Here is a 26,636-nt window from a genome sequence, read left to right on the forward strand (position 1 = left end):
AAAAAAAAATACTTTTATTACTGATAATGTTCATAATCAAACTAAAATTGAAATAATAAATGAATTAATACTCCAAACAAAACATTTGGAACTGTTTTTCATGTGCTAATATGACATAACTATATTTAGAATAACTAATAATGAATATAATATAATAATAATATATGAATAACTAATATTTAATATTTTAATGTAAAATATCTCTATCTAATCATCAAGTTAAGTATATAAGTTATGACGTTTATTTATTTATTTACATCAATACATAGAAGTGGACTTAAAGAAAACAAAAGGAAACACCCAGTTTGAAAATATTACAAATGCAAAAATCCCAATAAAATAATAATGTAATTTTACCCAATTTCAGGGAAACGTTTTTGTTTTTAATAAATATTTGAGTTAAATAATTACCTGTATTTTTAATTATATTCGAATAAATTAAGCAACTGGCTATAAAATGCATAGTACATAACTTATTGTATCTATGAAGTTTTATTTTCATCGAAATATTTATGTGGAAAGAGTAGGTGCTTTTTGAAAACAATGAGCTAAAAGACGAAAAAAAAATGTTAACGTAATTTGGTTGTAAGATTCTAAAGTTTTTTCCTGCTTTCTATTCTTATTAATAATTATCGATCATCTTCACAATTTGTTATCATTGAGATACATCAGTATAAATTCAAGCATTCATAACACATTTATAATAAATAACATACGAGTATAGTTGATATTATACAGCTGCGCGTTTTAAACGCAGTTAGATACTAGTTATTACTTTTTAGCACAGTCGATACACCATACGCACACCATCTGTCAATAGATCAAAACGTTTTCAGATGAAAAAAAAATAAAGAAAATCGTGAGTTCAACAGTTCAAGAGCCCACATCGAGAAGGACCAATTCAATGAATATCCATTATATTACATTAGAAATTACTATAACGTACATCGCTTAGAACGAGACAGGTACTATTTACAACCAACAAGCAAAACGTTAGTTCCCGGTACAATCCTATCTGCCTATATGATTGTATGTCAAAATATACGTCTACAACGAATATGGTTATTGCGAATTATCGGCTATAACAATTAAAATAAAACGAACTTGACTAACAACCTTCCGGTTACTACGAACAGCTGACTACTTCAACCGATGGACCCGAGAGTTATAAGGAACATTAAAGCTCATTACCGGAATCAGTTGGAAAATGATTAAAGATATTGAGAATCAAATAAAATCAAAAACAACTGTTTTGGATGTCATAATAATGCTAGAAAAGCTTCGTGGTGAATTGAGAGCACTAGAAAAATGTTATTACACAAAATATGAAGGTACAGATGGTGAAAGAAAAGCGTTGTTTTTATTAGAAACATCGATCCACACTAAATACACGAAGCAAAGTTTTATCAAAGATTATTTTAAGAAATTAAATTAAAGTGTTTTATAATTATGTCTATGTAATATGTATTGATAAATAAAGTATTAAACCTCCAATTCTAATTAATAATAAATATATGTATTAATATATAGATAATGTATGTACGTACATGTATAAATTCAGTAGTAATATCGATTATAGGCACATTAAAAAAGTCGTCGGTTTCATTTTTGCATTTCCCGCTTTTAATCGCTTAAAACGAATGCCCGTTGAAACTGTTTATAACGAGCTACCGGTTATAACCAGAAAAACTAGCTGGCCCTTGAAACTCGTTACAACCGATTTATACTTAATTACCTATATTAATTATTGCTCCATTAAATCCGCCATCAGTGACATTAAGCTATGACATACAAACCATGTTACTAAAAACACTAAAAACACCTAAAGGACTTTGTTCTAAACGCGAAAACACCTATTTTAAGCGTCTGGAACTCTAATAATAATATAATATTATGTGTATAAAAGGTACTCACGTTCGCGTAAAACAGGCCCGGACTGCAATTTGAACTGGTTTTCGATCTTCGCGTTGCAACCTGTAAAAAAATATTATATATATGAAACATGATGAAGCAATTTCAAACAAATTCGTAGGAATCAAAACATCGATCACACCATGATGGAAATATCTCCCGCTCCCATTAACCAGACACGATAAACTAGCTATTATAAGGACTAACGCGTCAACATTGTTTCTTATGACCAATGAATAACGTCCAACCAGTGAACTATGCAATATACCATGCATTGAAAATAAAATAGACCGTACTTGAATTCCCCAAGTTTAACAGCTCCAGACGAATTTTCTTGAAACCACTCACTGTGAACAATCACTTGAAACTCGGTCGTTTCATAGGTCTATGAAAGTTTCTCTTAGACAATCAATATTATTATACCCCTCATAAAATCAAGATAACGATAAAATTATGTGATTATAACATAATATAAAACCTTCTAGCTAATGTCCTCAAATATTGATTACTTACTAACTCAATAATAATAATAATAATATAAATAAATAAAATCATTATTCCATCACTGTGGTTTTTAGGTTTGGGGCAGGGAACACAACTATTATCATCTGTGCTAAATGATAGAAGTCATTAGCGAGTGTTAAACTGTTGAAAGTTAGTCACAAGATATAGCATAGGTCACCGTTGTACAGACGATATTATAATAATATTTTACTGTAATAAACATAAAATATTATACATCGTACGTATAGTAATAATATGCTTCTAAAACGGTCAATTGTCTTTGGGTTTCCGGTCTCTCACAAATACTTAGAACGAATGCGTTTCCGGTCCACGAGCAGCGACGGTAGCTGCAGTGACTCTAAATTGAAATTCACTTTTGGTAAACGCACCGGAATAATACACATTAAATGAATTGTTTGCGTATAAATGCACCGGCTACGACAGCCGTCCGCTGCTTTCACGTAAGACTGCACTGTCATGATGACGTATACACAAGAATATAATTATAATATATTATTATTATGCAGCAGCAATAAATTGCATGTATAGGTACACGATGAGTGAGTGCATGTAAATATTATATAATACGCGTAATGGCAAAATAATAAATATTAAGACGTGTAGGTATATAATTATGTTATGGTGTAGTTTTTTTGTTTCCACTGCAACAGCAGTGTTGAGACAAAATACGTTCAACCATCGTTACTTTTGTTGAAATTAAAGTTTTTTGAAAGGTGAAAAACGCGAATTGAAAGCACGCCGAATAGTTATTTTTTATTTTTTTGTTTAAAATTAAAATATTATATTTTTCTCCCGCTAGAGTTCTTTGTTTCCATAGCAGTTGTAGTATTATAATACACGACCTATCATCTCTGAGTGAGGTGGGGGACAGGAAAAAAAACATGAAAATGCAATAAGCTCACTTCGTTGACTACAACTACGACTGTGGTGAGCTTGTCTGTATATAGGTAGAATAAAACAATAATATATATAGACAAACGAGGAAATGCTGTCGGCGGCGGCGGTGATGACGACGCTGCAGGTAAATTTAATTTAAAGTACCCGCCCAAAAGTGCCCCGGGAAATGTATATAATGATAGTAATAATAATAATAATAACATTAATACTTATCTACCTAAAACATTAATATAATCCTCGTAAACGAGACGTGAAGTTGCCGAAAATTAATTTGTGGCTATTACCGTTTAGAATATTGTTATTTGTTTTTTTTTTCAAAGTTAAACAGTTTATTCGATATACATAATGGTAACATGCATTTTACAAAATGTATTGAATATATTTTTAAAATGCATACGTGTATCTTTTGAAGACATTAAATCTCTTCCGTAATAATATTATATAATATTTTAAGAATTTATAATGCACGAAAATACAGTGGTTTGGTTTAATTTAACTCTGCGAAGTGCATAAAAAAACTGCATAATTTTAATATGCATTATGCATGATCAGTGTTTTTTTATGTATGTATATTTTTAATGGCTAATGAAGTAATGAGTAATGTTTATCCGTTGAGTATTATGCACTAAAATGTATATATATAAATATATATTTTATAATAGGCGAATTTGATATTTATGGTCGGTAGAAAAAAAATACTTTAGAAGTATGGTTTTTTATTTTTTCGTTTCATTCAACCACGTACATCATAACCGTAGTTATACACTATACACCTATATTAAATATTATTATAAGTAGGTAGGTATCTACCGTGTAGACATATCAACGGATATAATGTATTTCTTTACAGGGAATCAAAAAGTTTAGCTTTTAAGTAATATTATCTACTTCTGACGTTTTATTTAATGCATTTTTTCAACCTTGTGCATTATTCGACGGACGTATTAATTCGTTAAACTTCTTTCATTTTTGTACTTTTTTACTTTTTTTCATCACATACGATGGAGTAATAAGGTATATGGTAAATATTATTTTTTCCAGTCCGTTTCACTTTATTATCATTACCGCTGAGGCGGTAAATATATATTCGAACGACCTTAGACTGACAGCCGCTTTCAGCCGAGCAAAGTGAACATTTAACCAGCACCTATCCTATCTACCTACTGTATGTAAACAAAATGTACACGTACGTTTTTTTTTTTTTGCACACGTAGTGTACATTTGAATATGTATTATATGAATGTGCATGTTTTTATTATTGTATTGTATTTTTTTTTTTTTTTTTGTTCTACCCCACCGGAGAAAAAATCTGGAGATTTAACCTTTTGTCCAGGGGGTGGCCAATAAAAACCGCCATGTATAACTGCCTGTCATGGCATTCTCTAAATCAAATTATAATCATTGTGTAATCCACGGACCATATTTTATAACTGGAAACGGATTTGCAATATTTTTGTGTTTGCGGACGGACGATGATGCTACTGCTGCTGCTCTTTTACGGAGGGTTACGACGGGTGTGATGTGAATAAAACTATATTATGCGACGCATGCTACAAAAACAGAACAAAACATTAACTATAATATTATATTATTATATATACTCACATAGGCTCTGGTGTGCGTGCGCGTGAAAGTGTGTGTGTATACAGTGTTCGCCCTTCGTTAAAAATTCGCGTGTCCCAAGGCACAAATACTTATAAATTATAATAACAATATTATCATTATCGTTATTATTATATGGTTTATAAATGCATGCAATTTTGACGACCTGTACCTCGCCAACCACCCCCCGACAGTTAACGAAGGTAAAATCAGACCGATATTCGACTTTATAATTATTAAAACTAGGGGTAGGTCTATAGGAGTGTCAAATATGAATCAAAAATAACAAACAATTTCTCGGGAGATCATTAAACAACTGTGAATATTATAATATTATTATTATGTATTCAAATTTTAACAGGCTGCGTACCTACTACGCATAGCAATTACATACCTAACACATCCTATTAAAACATATGAACGTTTTAATAATTATGAGGGTTAAATAATACATGATTTCATAAAGTCTGTTTAAACTTCAATCAATACTTTGGGTTAAAAACACGTTATAAGATAACGTCTTCCACTGATTATTTTAAGTGTAACATATTATTTTATTATTAAAAAAAAACGCACATTCTTTTATGTAATATCCTCTTTAAAAACTCAATAATTAAACGAGTATTAAAATTCTTTCAAGCTTTTTCAATTTTCATATATTTTCGTGGATTCAGATTATATTTTATACATAACAAAACATTTATTAGTGTTTGTTGAGTCTGAAATATTTCAAAAAAATTAAATATTAATTATTTAATATAATTATTGATGAGTTTATTATTGCATTATGTACCATGATCAACGTCTTTTCGTTTTCAAATATTCATGTCGAAACTATGTTTTCCCCAATATTTCTATGAATAATATCATCCATCGAGTTTCAATAACTAGATCTTAAATGTTTTAGTTTAAAGCAATAAATTTAAAACGATTTTTGTATCTTAAGATTTATTTGTTTTATGTTTATAATAATGGCAATTTGATCGTTTATAAAATAACAATAGAACAGCACATTATTTTCTAATCCATTTAGTTTCCACTTTAATGATATTTTTCAGTGTGCCAAACTACTAAAATAATAATTATAGGTTTTTCTTTTTTATTATATTACACAATAATACTATGTTCGAACACAAAGATAAATCCAATAACAGTTTAGTATCAATAACAAAACTTATAGATAAATTTACATTTCGAATCTGAAGATTATGATTGTTTCTGTAAAAGTGCGTCAGAAATCGTTTGAAAATACTAGAACGAGTAATAAAGGTAATTTGCGTGTCAATGTATAATGCACTAAAATAAAACAAAAACAACAGAGCATATAAACGTGGATTTAATTAAGTAGAGACCTGAACAAAAGTAATATAATTGCCTAACATAAAATAGCAAAGGAAGTCGCACTTTGTAAAAAGCAAAAATCTCCATGTTTTTTTTTTTTTAAGATTTAAGTAATATACATTTCAGACGTACCTACGCTGCCGATATGACAGAGAATGGGTGTTATACTACTTATACTTGTTACATTGTTATAATCACTATATTATCACTGTCTACTCCGAGTTAAAGGAAACACGTAGAAGAGTTATATCTATGAATCAAATATAATTAAATGAAACGCAATAATATTATCGACAAACGTACTCGTATAATATAATTTTTCAATTTTTAACCGACGACGGCGAGTGTACAGTTTTTGCATTACTTCCGTGGTGACCTATTAAACATTTAATTTGTTTACTAAATAAATTTGTGTATTAGTAAACATAATATTAATATAATCAATAATATTGTAGTTAAAAAAAATCAACACGTCTTACGCAAATAGTGGTTGTTAGTGCTACATATTTTTATTTTTGAATTTTTGATTATTAGGTATAACGTTAGCAGCTCATTGTAGTTTTAGGTGGTTCATTTATTATTATCGTATTGACCACAACAATTCCGATATTGAACACGAATCGGTAAATCAGCATTCATGATGATAATTTAGACTGGAAATAAGTCAATGTCCGGTTTTGTTGGTTACTATCTACACTCAATCTGTTGACGTGCAAACATAGGTACTAAAATGATGTATGCGTTCATCCCTTTTATATTGGTATCATTTCGTGGGCTATTCCTTTTTATTATATTTTACCGACACTGATTCAATTGTGTTGACGTGGTTATATTATGTCAATGCAGATTTTGTTGATTATAATCGAACGTTTAAAACATGTTACAACGATATACGAAGGTCAAGTTCACCATACAAATTATTAAATTATTAGGTATTCAGCGTATTCTACCTATCTGTTTTGACATGTTTATTATTTTCACATAACGGCTTAATTTAATTGTTTGTCATCAACTGCTTGATTGTTTGTAATCTTAACAATAACTAACGTTGGAAGGGTATTATTCAAATTTTAAACACTTGTATAACAATATTATAAAATACCTATAATACGTATTCACCTCATATACTTATATTGGCCTTCAACACAAAAAACCTGTAATATTAGCTGTCAAAAACCTTCATAAAATACAATACATGATTGGTATGTGTTGTTTAAGTCCTTACTTGAAACTTATATTTCTCCTTCTATCTCTCTCTCTCATGGCTTATGTATACTGATATCATCTTGTCAGCTATCTCTTTTTTATTACATTTTTGTGACGTTGACTCATGACTACATGTGTCACATAGATACAGATAGTTTGCAGAATTTTCGTTCGATGTTTAATCTATAATTTTAATACTAGGCTATATAATTCTATCTATAGTTTAGGAAATTTTGGTCATAGTTGACGATATTGTAGTTTTCATGAAATAGAGTAACAAATGTACAAACTAATTTTTTAGTACAGGAGGCGAGAGTAAGATTGTATGAAGGTTTATAGTATTGACTCTGTGTATTCCTTTAAAAGATCTAATCTTTTTCCAGACGATAAATGAATCGGTTTGGTTGTTGATGTTAATTTTTCCAGGAGTAAGCTTTACTATTTTTAACAAGGAATCTAGTTCGTGTTTTATTTCATTTTAAGGTAGTTAAATCCTCTTGGGTCTAGGTAGTTTGAAAGTATTTTAAGGCTTTTTTTGTTTTGGATTTCTTAATTTTCAGGTCTTCATTTCATCAAGGGACTCTAGGTAACGGAGATTTTTTTGGAGATCTTACAATAGAAATTCTTGGAATTTCTGTTTTCAGGAAAATGAAATCTTTTACAATGATATTCATATTTTCTTTGGAAGGGAGGAAAAGTGTAGTTGTTTTGTGATCCATTAACGAAGATAATAAGTTCCATTTAGAATTTTAAATTATTCATTGAGGTGGGTAGGAACGCGTTGTCCGAAGTGTTGCAAGAGATTTTTATAAGTATATGATCGCTACTATAGATGTCAAGAAGAGTTTGCCATTCGAACTTGTGCAAGAAGGTAATATTTGCTCAGAAAAGGTAAATATCTGAAGTATGACCGTTGGAATGATTTATTCTAATATGTTAGTCATTTTTAGTACTGTGATGTTGTCAATTGAGAGTTACTCTTTGATAACTTGTCCTCGTGGGTCGTAATTGTATGATTCCCAAGTTTGACTGTGGCCACTAAAATCACCGACAATTGCAAATGTGTTAGAGAGTTATTGAAATATATTATCTATGTCGTATAGTGTGAATTATTTTTGGCTAGGTAAATATATGTTACATATGGTTAAGGTTACATGGAGGAGTGTAATGAAAAGTGCGATTGTGTCTTGGTCAGTATGAAGTATAATTTCTTTAGAAGGATATGATTGATCTTAATTGTGATTCCTCTACTTGAATTTATTGGGGAATTTTGGTTTTTTTTTTTGAAGATATAGAAATTATGGAGTGCGGGATTAATTTTGTTGTTAAAGTTGGTTTCCTGTAGACATATAATTATAGGATTGTAGTCATTGATTATTAGTTGAAGTTCTTCAAGTTTGCTGAGGAACCCATGTATTTTTCATTGTATAATAATGGCTGTCATGTTTATTATGTGTATAAATACATTTTTATTTATGTGGTATTGGGTTGTGAATAGTCGATTAGGTAGTTGACTTATAATTGAGCTGATTGTGATTACATAGAGTGTTAGATTTCTTGAAATGGTGGTAAAGCTTGGAATAGAAAGACGACTAGTCTGGTGAGATAGCTTTTAGTAATATGATAAGTGACTTTAGGCCGGATTCGATCCACCAAGATGTGATATCAGAGTCGATATATTTGCATTTACTGTGAATTTTTAAGTTTCTTTGGTTTGATTATTCAACACGTACTTGAATTGGTTTACGGAGATAGGAAGTTTATTTGATAAGATTTCCTCGACTGGTTTGATACCAGCAGAAAATTTGTCAGCTATCTTGGATGACGAGTTAGATCTAGATCTATCCATTTTGAGTTTTCTGCGATATTCCTGTTTCTATAGTAATCAGCGTCGTCAGTTGGCGAATTTTCCACACAGCGCAAGAATGATGTTACTAAAGAAGAAGCGTCACAGAGAGGCCTTTTGTGTAGTTCATGATGGTTCTCGGAATTGTGAATTTTATTTAGGGACGTAGGCTAAAGAATTTCATTTGATTGATAGTCATCTGTTATCCTTTTTATTTTTTGAGGTGATATGAATGAGGGTTTGGTGTTTTTAATTGCGGACTATGTATAGCCGCTTCAGGTGTGTTGAAGCTTTTGAGGGAGTGTATGCATGGTTATTCCACATTGGGTTATTTGACAGATAGTTTCCTCTACAAAGTTGGGTTGAATAGGTTTGCTAGAAGATTGAGGTGTCGCAACTATTTTCTTGCAGGTGTTAGAAGTGTGGCTAGTAGATTTGCTCAAAAAGCACGTGATACCGTTATTGGTGAAGAATACTATGAATTCTGTATGATTTTGAAGTAGGTGTAAGGATCCGGGGAGATTTTTTGGGTCTTTGTGTTAGATAAAAACTGGCAGTGGAAGCTTAAGAAAGGCTCGTATCGGGAAATTTCAGATACAGTAGTTGTATTGATATTTTTAAGCGCATAAAATCTAACGTGATTGGCGATAGAGGGACCGACATTTGATATGACTATCCTCTTAGAAGGATTTATGATCCTGCGTATTTGTATTTACTGGTCGTCGATTTAGATGTTTTGAGTAGATTCTAAAAGTAAATCAAGTATTTGTTCGCTTGAAAGAAAAGCGCAAAAACGATTGTTCGAGATACGAGAGACATAAACAATGATTTTAGGTGAGATTATTTTACCTATAGCGAGAATGTCACCTCTTTTAGGTATACCGTCAATGGAATAGAAACAAGTGCCTGTTCTCTACTGGGAGAATTGTCAGTATTTGTCACGTAAGTGTAATTACGGGTAGTGTTTGTTACGGTGTTGTTAGTTTGTATTTCTGGGCTGTTTATATTTCTCGACGAAGAAGTCAACGAAGGTGATAGTGCTGATGACAGTAGAGTAAGTAAACGAAGGGAGGTGGGTGAGGAAGTACTTATAGACTTGTTATAGATTGGATTGTGTAGTAGGTGCATTTATAGGTTTAATAATTTCCTTGAAAATAGTCTTATTTGGAAATTTAGACAAAATCAGTATTTTAATGACCAGCGATGATTATATTTTGTCCGTTTTATTAATGTTTCTCATTATGCAATAATGTGGGTTACATAATACAATTATATTACCCGTATATTTGTGTCAAGCGGTGATGTGCTTTCCTACTATAGGTATTTTTTATTATATTAATATCAAAAAAATATTGAAATCACTTGTTTAAAAAAATCATAAGTATTATATTATTACTTTATTTCTATGATAGTATTACTTATGTGTTGATACATTCACATCATAAAAAAGACTCTATCCTAGGGAATCACGAAATTAAACGCAAGGATGTAAATATAATTTTTCAGTAAAATAAATGCAAATTTTTGATCAAGATCATTACATATATATTTATATATAAAACTTATTTTTGAGTACTTATTATATATGTATAGAATATAATAATAACAGTAGTAGTAATAATAATAATAATAATAATAATAATAATAATAATAATAATAATAATAATAATAATAATAATAACAACAACAACAACAACAACAATAATAATAATAATAATAATAATAATAATAATAATAATAATAATAATAGTAATAGTAATAATAATATTAAAAATAAAGATTTGCTTAAAGGTAGCTCGATTACTACTATTTTTATATTCACTGAAGCCAAATTCGCTATACAGAAAATACTGTCTTAAAAAATCCACATGCTATGATTTAATCACTGTGGAAGTAGCCAGATGTCTCCCAAAAAAGCAATTATTCTGCTAACAGTCATTTTCTTCAACCAACATACTACTTGCTGATTAAGTCGTATCTAACCAACCGTCACTCCCATTTCAGGTTTTTTTCTTCTTTTTCAGACATTACAAAAATCAATGTAGAAGTTCCGCAGAATGGCATACTGTCACCAATACTATATAATATATTATATGCTGCTCATCAACTTACCTCTTTAAACACTACTGTAGCAGAGTTTTCATATGATAAGCCAATTATAGCAATATATGTAGACATTGTAGACCCAATTTCTGCTTTCTAAAGTTTACAACATCACCTTAACTTAATGTCAAACGTATACAATAAATGGAGAGTCAAAGTAATCCAATCAAAATCGTTTCAGACTACCTTGCCTCCTGTCTATAAGTTACTTTAGATGACATAACTATCTCCTCGTCCTAATTGGTTAAATACCTAGAGTCAATCATTAATCGATATCTCACCTGTCTCACCACTTAAGGGGAAAAAAACTCACTTTGAATGCGCGTATCCGGTTGTTAAAAATATTTTTATCAAAAACCATACTAAGTTAAATATAAAACTACTAATTTACAAATCCTTAATTAAGACAATGTGGACATAATATGATCTACAACTTTGAGGCAACGCCAAAAAATCCTATCTTAATAAAATACAAATCGTTAAAAACAAAATATTAATTTAAATTATAAATTATAAATATATATTATAAATATTATATATATTATAAATCATTAATTTACCAAATTATATTTCTAATTTTATCCTTCATTCTGATTTAAAAATCAAAACCGTTCATGAAGAAGCTAAAACGTACAATAAACTTTATTTCAACAAACTGCATCATCACCCTGACCATTCTATATCTGACCTAGCCATTCATACGATTTCTGGAAATCTACTATGGCTTCTAAAAAGAGGTTGGTGCAGAGACCTTAACGATTAACGAAAACAAATATTAATAATATTATAATAATTAATTTTATTAAAAAAATGTATCAAATCATATTTAAGCAAAAGGAAGTGTGACCTGCACTATATGGTTTATTACTTCACTCCATTCATGTTTTTTCTAAATTATATTGTAGCACATATTGGTATTATGCCTTTGTGTATAGATTGTATATTTTCTAATAAAAATTAAAAATATATTTTATATATATTCACGGAAAACAATTTTTAATGTTTTTTACAGCATAAAAAAATTCAACGATGTTCATTATTTATTTATTTATTTATTATTGTTACAGAATTAACATTAGATTAAATAGTCATGTACATAAGGGCTTTTTACATTGAAGTTTAAAAATAATGTAAATTAAGTTATAAATTTTTTTTTTTTTTTTAATGTGATTATTTTTTCTGTGTCAGCATAGGGTCCTATCTCCTATAGCTCCATATAGATTGTCTGGTGTTTGCATTCTTTTCTGGCCTCTGTGAAGATTTGGCAGTGGGTGATGATTTGTTTGACTATAATAATAGAATTGGAAGAGTGGAATGTAGGAGGTTCTGTCTTTTCCATTAGGTATCCAAACGTAAATTTGGTGTGACCAATTTTAAGTCGATTCATGATTACTTTTTCTTGTGGATTTTAATTGTTAAGTTCGATTAAGGCTCGACTATATGTTTGATTTCCCTTAAATTTTTTTTTAGGAATTTTTCCCCAATCTGAGTCCCAAATTGAACACAATATTATTTGTCAACGTTCCTAGTTATATCAACTGGAGACATAAGTAAAAGATTTAAGGAGTTGGGGTTACTCATAGCATTTCGGTTAGGATGCTTTGTGTGCTTCTTTGTTTCCTCTGATATGATAGTGCCCCATATAAAACGTATGTATTTATTGGATAAATGTCTTAACTTTTTTATCTTTATGACTAAGGGATTGACCCGAGTATTATATTTTATATTTTACAAACACTGAGTGAGACGGAACAAATATCGATTCAGTCATAATTTTGTGTTAACAGCTGTTTGTACTCCTTTTAAAATAGCTATATAGTCAGAAGTATAAATGCTGCTATGACTATGTAATTGGAATATTTTTTTTATGATATACAAATAATTAAAATTCGTGTACATTTTATTTTAAAACATTTTGTAGCTGCTTAAAAAAATCTTATATTGTTGAATTTTCGGTATCCATAATAAAAATTTGGTTTTTATACTAAAATCTTCACTGAGATATTATGATATGTTTTAAAAAAAATATGGTTGTATAATTAATATTCGTTGCATTTTTAAATTGTGTATACAAATTTATACTAGTAAGTTTTATTCTTGAAATATTAAATAAATATATTTACCTATATGGTTAATAATTACTTTATCCTTTTATCTAACCGGTAATAAAATTGAAACAGAAGTTCAATCATTAACTACAAATCAAATGTAATCGTTAAGCGAATTTTGTTGTACAGTGATATAAATTACATGGAAATAATGTGAATTTAACATATTTACATACGTTAAACTTGAAACATGAATATGATTCGATTTTTAACATTAACACTCAAGTCTATAAATTGAGAAAGCTTTAAGTAGCAATCAGATTTTAAAGTTTTTCATAACTATTTTGCATCATAAATGGTCCAAATTGATTATAATATAAAATATACAGGAATATTTATGAGTTTAAAATTCACCAATTAGTACTTATTTTAACAAGGAAAAATGCCAAACGGATAAAGTAACGACTCAGTGGTCTCTGTTCAAGACGACGATGAGGAGTAATCCGATAAAAACCAGAGTGTATACAAAATATGACGCGTACTTAGTACAATCGTTTGAATAATAGACGTTATACCTGCCTGCTTACCTGACTAACCTATCGCGTTGAACTCACTTTAAATCCAATAAATCCAAACAACATATTTTATATATCGTGTTCCGTAACATAAAACCATACAATATACCATCGAAAGACGTGTGAAACAGTATAAATGAATTAGGTACTTTGATACGCTAAAGTATAAAATCCAAAAAAGATGCAAAATTTAATAGGTAAATGCCTCGAGTGACTTTGACTATAAGAACAGAAAATCTAATAAAAATAGTAAAGAATGTGAAATAATTTTATGTGTTAAGGTTAACACCAACATATTATTTGATCGATAAAAAATTATTAGATAAATAAACACACTCGCGTAGTTTTAACCCACAAATATCATGAAAATGGCAGGACTGATTATTAAGAATAATTTACAATAGGTTACTATAATGGACTATTACGAAGTTCTAAATCGATTTGATATAAGTTTTCAAAAACGGTATCATAAAATTGCAGATGGATAAAACATTTAATTTTTTATACAAATGTTTTTGTGTATTTCATGACAAAGATATTGCTTTATTGAAATTTCAATAATTTTTTTCATCCATTGACTAACTACCCCCCCCCTCCCTATCCACTCATCATATAAATGTTTTATTGCAAGATTTATTTTTACCCATTTACCCATGGATTTTTTTATGCGGAGTTCATCGGTGAAGGCCTCAAATACGAAAAAAATCGTGTTTATGAGTTTTGCTAAAAATTAGAATCATCATTTGTCATCAATTATCATTTTTTCATTTCGACAACTAATATTGCAGTTTTCATCTTTTCTCATATTTTATTTCGCATAAAAAAAAAAAAATGTTATAAATAGAAAAAATTTACCATACTGTCATAAGCAAAACTTATTTTTTTTAATTCACCTAAATGAAACTTCCTACTTTTGCACCTACAAAAATTCTATTTTTATAATCTGTAAAATAACAATAACGATTTTAAAATAACATATATTAACGTATAATAACATTATGCATGCATGTACTAAACCAGAGCCCTATGTAAACAAATTTACACTTGCAAAAAAGGCGGGTAAGTCGTGGATGTCGCTCTGCTGTACAGTTGGTTACAAGTGGGTTACTGTAATGGATTTAAATTTAAATACGTACGTTTCCCCAGCCCCCCCCCCCCTTTTATATTATAACAATTTTTTTATGCAATTATTTTTAGCACGTAATTAGCACGACTATTTTTGTAATTTGCACGATTTTAGATTGTGCGTAAAATCTAAAAATATCCATGGGGGGCTGAAGAAATATTTCACCAGCCCCGCCAAACATAAAAAAGGCAAAACAGAATTAATTCCTGTGCCAATATTTAGCACGTAATTAGCACGAATTTGCACGACTAGACCCGGAATTCGCACGTCACTTCCCCGCCCTACAAATCGCATTTTCCCAGAGTGTCAAATCATAATCATATAATCATGTTTTGTTGTACGTATATATATTTCATGATAGTATCATGACCATATTATATTATTCTTTTTATCAATATTAGTTCTAATTATACATTTTCATTAGATATGATTCATTTCATTTCATTTCATTTGTAATTGTTATTGTGACCGATGACAGTCGACAGAAATCGTTTTACGGTCTGCAGTGTGCATTTTTATATTTCTCGAGTGTAATTTTTTAATAAATTAATTGCACGTATATTGGTAATTATAAAAACGAACATATAACCACAAAAAAACGTCGTCTTATTGTACCCACTAAGGAAAGAGCTATTTCTTTAATGTTTGATGAAGGAATGGCTTGTGAAACAATAAGAGAAAGAGAGGCTGTCCGGCTTATGAAAAATGGTATGTAAAAATGTTTTAATTACACAACTAATAAACGATTATAAATTGTAGCATTTAACAAGGTTTTTTAAATCAAGCTATTATACAATAATAATAATTAACTGGTGTAATAATATAATGATAACAATTAATACAATAGTAAAATTATTATAATAAAGATAATAGTCAATTTTAGATTCTGAAAAGAGTGATGAATGTATTGATTCTAAAATGATTTTTTTTTTTTTGTCTATGTACAGCATAACTTGTTAAAATAATGTTGCAATTTCAAACATAGGGGGGGGGGGGTGGTTGATGGTGCCTGATAGCAAAGTAAATATCCTTTGTGCAAAAGAGAGATCAAAAGTATACATTTTCTAGCAGTTCTCAAAAAAATCGAGAAAAACAAAAACAAAAAAAGCGGGTAAGTCGTAGATGTCGCTCTGCAGTACAGAAGGTTATAAGTGGGTTACTGTAATGGATGGAATGAAATTTGAATTCAATGATATTATATCATTGTATACGAAAAACGATTCTGAACGGAAACGGGGTTTATCTGTCTAGGATATATTATAGATTATTAAATATTTTCAAATCTTAGATTTAAAAAGAAAATTATTTATGAATTTCTAGCATAAAATAATTTGCGAATTTCCGTAATTTATACGTATGTTGTCAAAATTCAAACTTTGAATGCTTATAAAAAAAAATCGTGCCAAAGAATTTTTAATATTTTTTAACTGCAATTGTTAAAATGTGTTAGAAGCCTTGTATTAAATTTTCAAGCTTTTCTACCGAACAAATAAATTTTTATCGATATTTATAGAAAAAAAAACTAAAAAAATTGAAAAATTAAAATGTCAGTAAACAGCTCAAAACAAATCTAAATATTTAGAAAATTTTATCAAATATATAAAATGGCTATTTAAACATTCAGTCAACATTTCAAGTATCTCCGGTAATTTGTTTTAGAGTTACATTAATATTTTAAAAATGTTCATAAGATAGATTCAAAAAAAAAAAAATATTATACAATAAAATAATGTACAAGTTACTATAACCTCATATAGTTAATTCAAATTATAACTATAATATTTTACTTATATAATTATTACTTATTTAATATTTTATTCTACAAGAATCACGTTTCATTGGAGTTTTTTAATGTGACAGCTATTTCGTCACTGTACTAATATTATTATTTTTGTTTAATTAGATATCACTAATTGAATTATACAATTTTGCCCTATAGTAGAATTAATAGCTATTTCTAAAATAATATAAATTCTTATCATACTTCAAAAAGCAACGTAAAACATGTAGCATCATAAATGATGAATTTAATACACATACAAAAAAAATACACATTATATAATTATATTATATGATTATGATTTGATACTCTTGGAAAATGCGATTTGTAGGGCGGGGGAGTGACGTGCGAATTCCGGGTCTAGTCGTGCAAATTCGTGCTAATTACGTGCTAAATATTGGGACAAGAAAAAGTTTGAAAATCACATTATTTAAGTTTTGTGGGGGGCTGGGGAAATGCGCAAAAAAGAAAATTCGATTTGTAGGGCGGGGGAGTGACGTGCGAATTCCGGGTCTAGTCGTGCAAATTCGTGCTAATTACGTGCTAAATATTGGCACAGGAATTAATTCTGTTTTGCCTTTTTTTATGTTTGGCGGGGCTGGTGAAATATTTCTTCAGCCCCCCATGGATATTTTTAGATTTTACGCACAATCTAAAATCGTGTAAATTACAAAAATAGTCGTGCAAATTCGTGCTAAAAATAATTGCATAAAAAAATTGTTATAATATAAAAGTGGGGGGGGGGGGCTGGGGAAACGTACGTAATTTGAATCCAATGACATTACATCATAAATACATCAAAAACGATTCTGAGCGAAGACGGTTTATCTGTCTAGGTATATTATAGTTTATTAAAAATTTTCAAATCTTAGATTTAAAAAGAAATTTTTTTAATAATTTCTAGTTTAAAATAATTTGTGGATTTTCGTGATTTTTACATATTTTTGTGCCAATATAATATTTCTTTTATATTTCATCTGCTATTGTAAAAATATGGTAAGAGCCTTATATAAAATTTAAAATTCTTAGATATAAAAGGAAAATTTTTTATGAATTTCTAGCATAAAATAATTTGTGAATTTTTGTGATTTTTACGTATGTTGTCAAAATTCAAAATTTGAATGCTTGTAAATAAAAATTGTGACTATATTTTTCTTTATTTTTCACCTGATATTGTAAAAATATGTTAGGAGCCTTGTGTTAAATTTTCAAACTGTTCTGCCTAACAAATAAATTTTTATCGATATTAATTTAAAAAAAAACTAATAATGTTCGAAAATTTCAAATGCCTATGAATAGTTTAACTTAAGTCGAAAATTTTCATGGTGGATAGAATATACTTATATAAACATTCGGTGATAATTTCATGTATCTATGGTCATTTGTTTTAATGTTACATCAAAAACCAAAATCGATTTTGTCGAAAAATGAGTGTGCGTAAAAATTCCCGTTTTTCCTTTAAATTTTAGTTTGTTTTTCTCGATTATTTAGAAAAGTATTAAGAATTTTTCACTTTTGACCCCCCCCAAAGTACCAACTAGATTCACTTTCTGATCGAACGAGGTACTGAAGTCAAAAATCGAAGCACTTTTACTGCCCCAAAACGTGATGACAGATACAAAAAAAAACACACACATCATGGTAAAATCAATACATTCATCGCTCCGCTCAGAATCTAAAAGAAGATAAATAGAATTACTGTTATTTAATCAAACACTGTTTTTTTTTTTTTTTTTTGTATAAAAATTATTATATTTTGAGCAATGTCTCTTATAATTAAATGCATATCTAATTTTAGTTTGATAACCAATTAATTATAGTTTTACGTTTTATTTTTATAATCTTATTTGAAAAAAACGGATATCGAGCAAAGTTTAGTTATCCGGTAGATGCTTGAATATTATTACACATCATATTTTAATAATTATAATATTATGATTTTCTAAGTGCATCTGCTGATAATAATGTCACGTGGCCTTTTAAAATAATATAATAATTATAATGTTTATGCGTTGGAACAACAATGGCAATTGTAGCGTGATTAGTTATACGATTCACCAATGATGGTAGTTCGTTTATGGTGGTATGTATATTATTAAATCGGCGAAAAGAGTAGCATGATTTGACGAGTGAGTAACTAATAAACTAGTTAGGTATGTGTACTTATACAATTATTTATATAAACGCCTACTGCAACGGATCCGAACACAAAATCTAACCAAAAACCGATGTCCTGTTAAACATATGGTCACCGCGTATTATACGATACATGGTACATGGTATACGGAGTGACGTGGAATGAGCCGTGTATACGAGTGCATAATACATAATTATATCGTTTTGACCACCATGGTGTGTAAGCATATATAAACACCGAAAACAACGGCCACAATCGGCATAAATTGTTTCGTTAAAACGAATAATATTTATCTTGCCATACCATTCCGCTAAAGTCCGGTCAATACACGATAAATGATTTTATATGAATATGATAATATATAATATATTATTTTAGTGTGCTGTTGTAGCGTTTGTAGTGCGTATAAATACAAATTTTGATTCAACACACAATGTGATATTTTTTTAAGTTTAGAAAATCATTTCACTCGAGGGTACGCTACAATACTTTATAAACCGTTTTTTCAAAAGTCGGTCATTATTAGATTTTGCTACGTTAAGTATTTAATCTTATCAAGAACACCGATTTTAGTATTTTATAACCAAATTTGTTTAGTATGCTTAATTATAATTTCAATTTTTTCATAAATATCAATGTATGGACAAGGATTAATTAAATTTTTATTATTTTTTTTAAATAATATATCCAAATAGATATTTAATAATATTAAACGTGCTTTATTCCATGGAACCTCCGAGTATCGATTTTAGAATACTTTTATCTAAAAATGTTTAGTCAGAAATTTAGTAATTACTGTATGCTTAGAATTTTTCTTCGTGTGTTTAATTTAGTTTTGTACCTTAGATAGTATTATGTGACTGTAGTAATAACTCATCATTATCACCTAATGACGTGATAATAAACTCGGCATGTTTTATCAACTAATTCAACAACTATATGCTGCTTTTACACGCACAACCATTAACCATTATCTACTGTATTGTTTATGATAAAATCATTTTATACATTTTTAATACTTTTTTTTTAGCTAATGTTGGTATCGTTGGATTTAAATTATTCTTGACAGTTAACAATGATTCAGTTTGACAAAGTCATGTTTTACAAGTCCCGTTTTTTGTTTTTCCTACAAATTCAGAATTCTAAAGTTGTAATTATTGATATACCTATTGTGTATACTTCATACACCTAACTATTATGTTGAGAAATTTATAAATTAATATAAATTAAATAAAACGTATACATTTATATATGTATATTGTATAAAGTATGAAACCATAAGAAAAAAAAAAAAAAATTAAATAATCCTATTAAGTTCAATAAATGACAGACAGAAAATAAATAACAGTATCTTTATGAATTATAGTGATTTGGCTGACATCTAATGTAAAACACTACAACTATTGGCATCTACGATAAAAATAGTGCTAATACTTGTATATTTTTAAAATGTCTATAATAAAACAAAGACTAAACCACAATATATATTATATATGATATATTATAAATAAAAAGTAGCTGTAACATAAAGTAATCAAATGTAGGTTTACCTAATGTGGATAGAAATAATACACACATTTTCTAAAAGTGCGTTGTTTTTACTTGAATACGTATAAATCCATTAATATGTGTAGAATTTTAAGTGTATATATGAAAATTATCAACAATGTGGATACGCATTTTCAAAACATATTTTTTTAAGTGGTATTAACGATTAATACACTACCATTTCACTACAAGCTGCCCAGTCTTTGAATATAATTATTGTATCTTATAATGTAAATATCCAATTTAATAACAAGAAAAATATCAATTTTCGTTTTTATTTAAAATGTTTTAATTAAATCACTCGATTTTGATGAATGACTTATTGTTAATTGTATTAATGATTCAAGGTTAAAATGCACTTTTGATTTTCTCATAATTGTACAACTAAATAAAATATGCTTTATAGTACCAAAATGTTGAATAATTACATTACAATTTATAATATAAATTGTGTACATTTTATATTTCCTTGTGATATATACCACTCCAAACTATTAAGAAAACTGTATTATTTAGTACATGATCTTAACTGCAGTGTACCGTCGCGTCGGTCTGAGTTAATATAACAAATACCACCATTACTATGGCTCTGGCAGCTGAGTTATAAAAAAAAAAAAAAATGGGTGATTTCATCGCATTACAACGATTTTTAATTTTGCACTTCATATTATAATTAAAAATGTCTCCATACTATGATTGACATTTCGCAGATAATTTCCAACTAACTATGATTTTTTAAAACATATCTTTTAGTAATTTACTAACTATTAAAATGTTTTTAATTTATTAAGTGTTGTTGTGTAATTTACAAAGTGAAAAATTAATATTTTTACGAAGTGTTTTCTGGCAGTGTGTGGGTGACATCTCACTTAGAATAGTTACATGAGAGTTTGATATCAAACACATTATTCCATAAAAATTATGCCATATTAAAGAGTTAAGATACGGGTATTTCATTCTATGAACTATGGATTTCCATTATGGGGGGAGCAGTGTGACATTCAACGCACTTCATTTATCCGGTATCCCGTGCATACATTCTTTTTTCATAAAATCATAATTGAGTTACGTTTTAAAATTATATTTAGGCACTCCTCAATGAAAAATTCTATTTTCCAGATTATAAATTTATTATTAAGATGTTTTCTCAATAGTTTATTTCAATCCTCAAAATATTTTTATTTACATTGTATTTTTACAATTTGAGAAAATCACAACAAACGTATGCACGTAATCATTGCATATTTTATCCAACACAAGCTGCAGGCTAAAATTATACTTCTTTTACGTGCGTATTTTGCTAGTGGAGCATTATTATAAACTTTGGGTACTTTTGTTTGATATTCAGTGGTAGGCAGTGAGCTTCGCACATCATACTGTCGATTGGACTTGATTTGAAAGCTCCGATGGCCATCCTGATTCCGGCGTTTAAATAATATTTTATACGATGAGAAAACATGTTCTTTATTACCTAAAGCTAGTCGTACAAAGAACTTCCATATTTAATTGAATATTCTTGACTTAATTTATTTAATTCTATTTAACGACTTAAACTACTCTAATACGATATTTTTTCGTTGCTTACAAGATTCTCATATTACGAATATTTTCCTGAATTACTTGTGTTTAGCCAAATCAAATCGTCAATAAATATTTTATTATAAAGACAGTTACGGTTTAATTGAGAAGGTAACATGTAAAGTTATTATCGTGTATTTGTGATTTATATCAAAGTTCAAAGTTAAATAATAATGAGTATCAACCGATGCTATATAGTCTTTCTACACATTTATGATTTTTAATCCCGAAAATCATACTTATCAATACTGTAATGAATTAATGAGTTTTATAATATCATGTCCTAGATTTTATATCATACGTGGTGTTCAAAATAAACTCACTTATATAATTTGATTTTGTTTGGCAACAACTTTAGAAATCGTAATAAAAAAAGATTCCTTATAAAATACCTATATAATATATAAATAATGGTGTTGAATAAACTAGTTTGATAAATATTACGATGTTTGGTGTATTATCTACCAATTTACCTTTTAATTATGATTGACTGTGCCGGATCCTTAACACTTTAGTAGATTCGATAGAGCTTTTGACATTCGGCTCGATACATCTTTAGACATCTAACTTAATTGGTATTATATGATGGTTTGCTAAATTCTCAGGGTTCGCGTAATACCAATCAACACCGTTTGAAGTATTTTTGACTTTATAAATAATATATATATATTCATATGAATGTGTGTACTAATGTATTGATATTATGTTAAAATTAGGGATAAGATTTTGTAGCAAATGCTTCTAAGACGTTTTGAATCTTTCTGAAGTAAAGTTTTTTTCGACAAAATCTGCTTCTTATTGCTTTTCCCCCTATTTGGTTATTTTTTCTTGATTTTTACATATTTTTTTTGAAAACTTAGCTTATTGCTATGTATATTATACGTCTTGGTCTATAATATTATTACCAGAAATTATAAAACCAGTAATAAATATATGACTGATAAAATAACTGTCGTTATTGTGCCGAAATAGTTTTATCTACAATTATCTATAGTTGTATTTACAATTCAAGGAAAGGGAAAATTATCTGAATTATACCTACGTATTTTCATAGCACATTCTAATACTTTAGTTGGCCGGTAAATATCAATCGACAATCAATGAGGTATAAACGTATAGTGTTTTTTTAATATTTAATTTTATGTGTAATTGAAATTTTCTTTTTTAGAATTAAATTAATAAATGCTTTTTTTGGCTACTTAAAATACATTTTAAGGATTTATTTTTATACATAATCCGAGCCCTAGTTATAATTATTATCAGGTATAAATAAAGTTATCTCAAAATAAACCCTGACCCACAACCTTAATAAATTGTATGAGTAAACACATGATAAAGTTTAATAACTGCATTATGTGTTGTAGTATTCATGTGTACGTGTGAATATGGCAACCATGAGAAACCTTAAGTGGCCGATTGACTTCATATTATGATAATATAGCTTAAATTATATAAAAAAAAAAAACAATGACTTTTCAAATGAAACAGAACATATCACACATTCACTGACTTATCTTTAGAATTCTTAAGCTATTTATTTTTTCTTTAAAAACTATTTAGTTGTGCTACCAACTAACTAAAAAATCGAAACTGAAATGTATTAACTATTTTTATTAAATTAGAAAAAAGGAAAACATAGGTAAAAAATTATCGTTTTTAAAGAAATATCGGGTATAAAGCCAAGTAAAGGCATAATATTTACTACAGTTTTTATCATTCTACAGAATTCCACTTTTTAATTTGATAAAAAATGTTTGTACATTTCTTGTTTGATAGTGTATGTTAGTTGAGAGCACAATAAAATAGGTTTAAATTTAAAATAATAACAGCAAATTACGATAAAAAGTTGAAAAGTTTTAAAGATGCATCAGCAAAAGTGCGGTTAGTTCGGTTTGTTTTAAAAAAAAGTTGAATTGGTCATAACACTCATAACTAAAAAAATAAAAAAATTAGACCTGCCCTTTACAGGGTTTTTTCATAACTTAAGTTATACTATCATATGAAACTGACCGGTTATTTCTTCACGGGTACATTATATAATTATAAATCTTATAAATTATTAACAAAAGTCATTATTATTTTTTAAAGATTATTTATTATGTAATGATATATATAAATGATATACATAAAAAAATAAACACTAAATGATAGTGTTATTATTGCAATTATTGAACTTAATGTAATCCATGAACTTATAAAAAATATCAGTTATAATGCTTGCTTCAAAAATTGGATTGATTACAGTCAAATTTCCTTTCTTCTTTAACACTTTTACTGTGGAATACAATTCGGATACTTATACAAAATGTCTAACTATGATTTTAATTTTATATTTCAGTAATAGTTATTAATCGACTGTACAATAAAAATAAATCCAATTTTATGATCAAAATTTGCAATATTATGTTGTGGCTTATCTAATCTAAAAATCATTTTTCAATTTCTTAATGGGATTTAAATATTTCATTTTGAAACCAATGATGGTAAAATATCTGAATTTGAATAAAGATATTCAATTGATGTAGTTCTTAAAAATATTATATTTAAATATGTGTATCTACCTAATGCCTATTGGTTATCAATAGTATTTTATACAATGTAAGGCAATGTTATGTTTTACAAAGTGGATAAAAAACAAAACCATAAATTGAATTTTTGTATGATTTATTTAATCCTAATAGTTTATAAATTAATATGAATATCAGTTTCAGAAAACAATTCAATAAATTATTGATGCAGTTTTTAGACATGACATATAATATATATACATTATAAGTACAATAAGTACATGTATAAAATTTTCGACAAAAACAAAGAATTATTTGATAATATTTAAATAGCACACATAATTACATAAAACAAAATATATTACGTTATATAACTTTCTGTTCAAATACATTTGAAAAATCAAACCTTATCACCAAAAATACAAATACAAACGGAAATAACGAAAAATAAAACAAAGACGATTTTCAAACACTTATATTATTAATTGGATTTTAACAATTATGGTTGTGATTCACAATACATTAATATACAGTTTCTAATAAATTGAATAATTTATTGATAGGGAAAGCATTTTGTTTTTTTATAGTAGGTATATACAATTTTAATTTTTGTATTTGCGTAAATTGAAAGTTAGGAAATAGAACGAATACAGACAATATGTACTTAAATTTTCGAGTGATTAAATCAATTTTTTATTTAAAAAAAAAGTTCTTTGTTTCCAAGTCAGTGATGGCACTTATAAAATATAATAAAAGACTCTCTTTAGTGTTTTAGTCAAGACCTTATCAACGTAACGTCTTAACTTTTTTGACGCGTAGGTACTTACTTACTTACTTACTTACCACTGTGCATAAGAGAAAGTTTTTTTTGTATAGCTGACAACAATATAAATTTCAATGCTGCACACTTTTCGAAATAAAAATAAAAATTTATCTATATTATTAGTTACTGGATCCAATGTCTCCAAATAGCAATATGAAGTAATATTATTATTATATTTTTGGTAACAATGAATATTTTATTTTTTCACGGTGTAAATATTTTTGACAATAAACAAAAATCTTAAAAAAATGTTTGCATGGTAGTAGATTTTTTTAATATAATATAATTTGTCACTACTTAATATGATATAATACAAACTAAAGAAAGATTCTAAATAAATTTAATGAACATTTTTATAAAAGCAATTTTGAGATTAGAGATGGAAAATTTTTTTAATCATCTATCCAAATGTTATTGTATATCCTTTATGACAGTGTCTCGTTGACATAACGTAAATTTCGTTCTACCCCTGTGTTAAAAAACCACCCCCCCCTTTTCTACATCGGTTTTAGGTATGACAGTGGTAAATATTTATACCTTATATTTAATAGATAATGATAGGTTATTTGTTTTAACAGTCAATACTCGTTATACTTAAAACATAACATACAAAATTATATTTGGCATTATATTTTTATAAAAATGCTGCTTCCTTATTCGTATGTTGGTGAAACGATTATCAAATTTCAACTTTTTAAACAAAAACCAACATTTTGGTTCCATATTTCAAAGTATTGCATTTTTCTATGTAAATAGACGAATGATGAAATATCTGATATTAGAAGGTTGCGGTAATAAATCTTAAAGTTTATATAATTATTATAGGTGTACACTAAAATTGTATATGCATTAAACAATGCTCTTTAAGTATCATTTATCAGTATCTAACAAACAAAATTTTATTGATAAAAAATCAAAACATATTTAACCTGTGCTGGATTATAACTACGCTACTAAAAGTAACAAATGTACCTAATGATAATTTGTAATTCACTTTATCGATTAAATTCGTCTATTTACCTATTTTATGTAGTTGTACAATTAAACTAGATTAAACTCAATTAATTTCTTAAAAAAAATTCA

General features: G+C 28.1%; 1 protein-coding gene across 1 annotated transcript in view; it reads right to left on the reverse strand.

Moving 5' to 3' along the window:
• Positions 1 to 26,636, reverse strand: part of LOC107164797 (uncharacterized) — a 413,834-nt gene that overhangs the window by 343,945 nt on the left and 43,253 nt on the right. The window contains exon 2 of the mRNA XM_089214985.1: positions 1,915 to 1,974. Coding sequence (XP_089071111.1) covers positions 1,915 to 1,974 — 60 coding nt within the window. The remainder of the gene's footprint in view (positions 1 to 1,914; positions 1,975 to 26,636) is intronic.

Source organism: Diuraphis noxia, unplaced genomic scaffold (genome assembly GCF_037042655.1).
Source record: "Diuraphis noxia isolate RWA-SAM2 unplaced genomic scaffold, SU_Dnox_SAM2 contig0001, whole genome shotgun sequence".
Classification (NCBI taxonomy): domain Eukaryota; kingdom Metazoa; phylum Arthropoda; class Insecta; order Hemiptera; family Aphididae; genus Diuraphis; species Diuraphis noxia.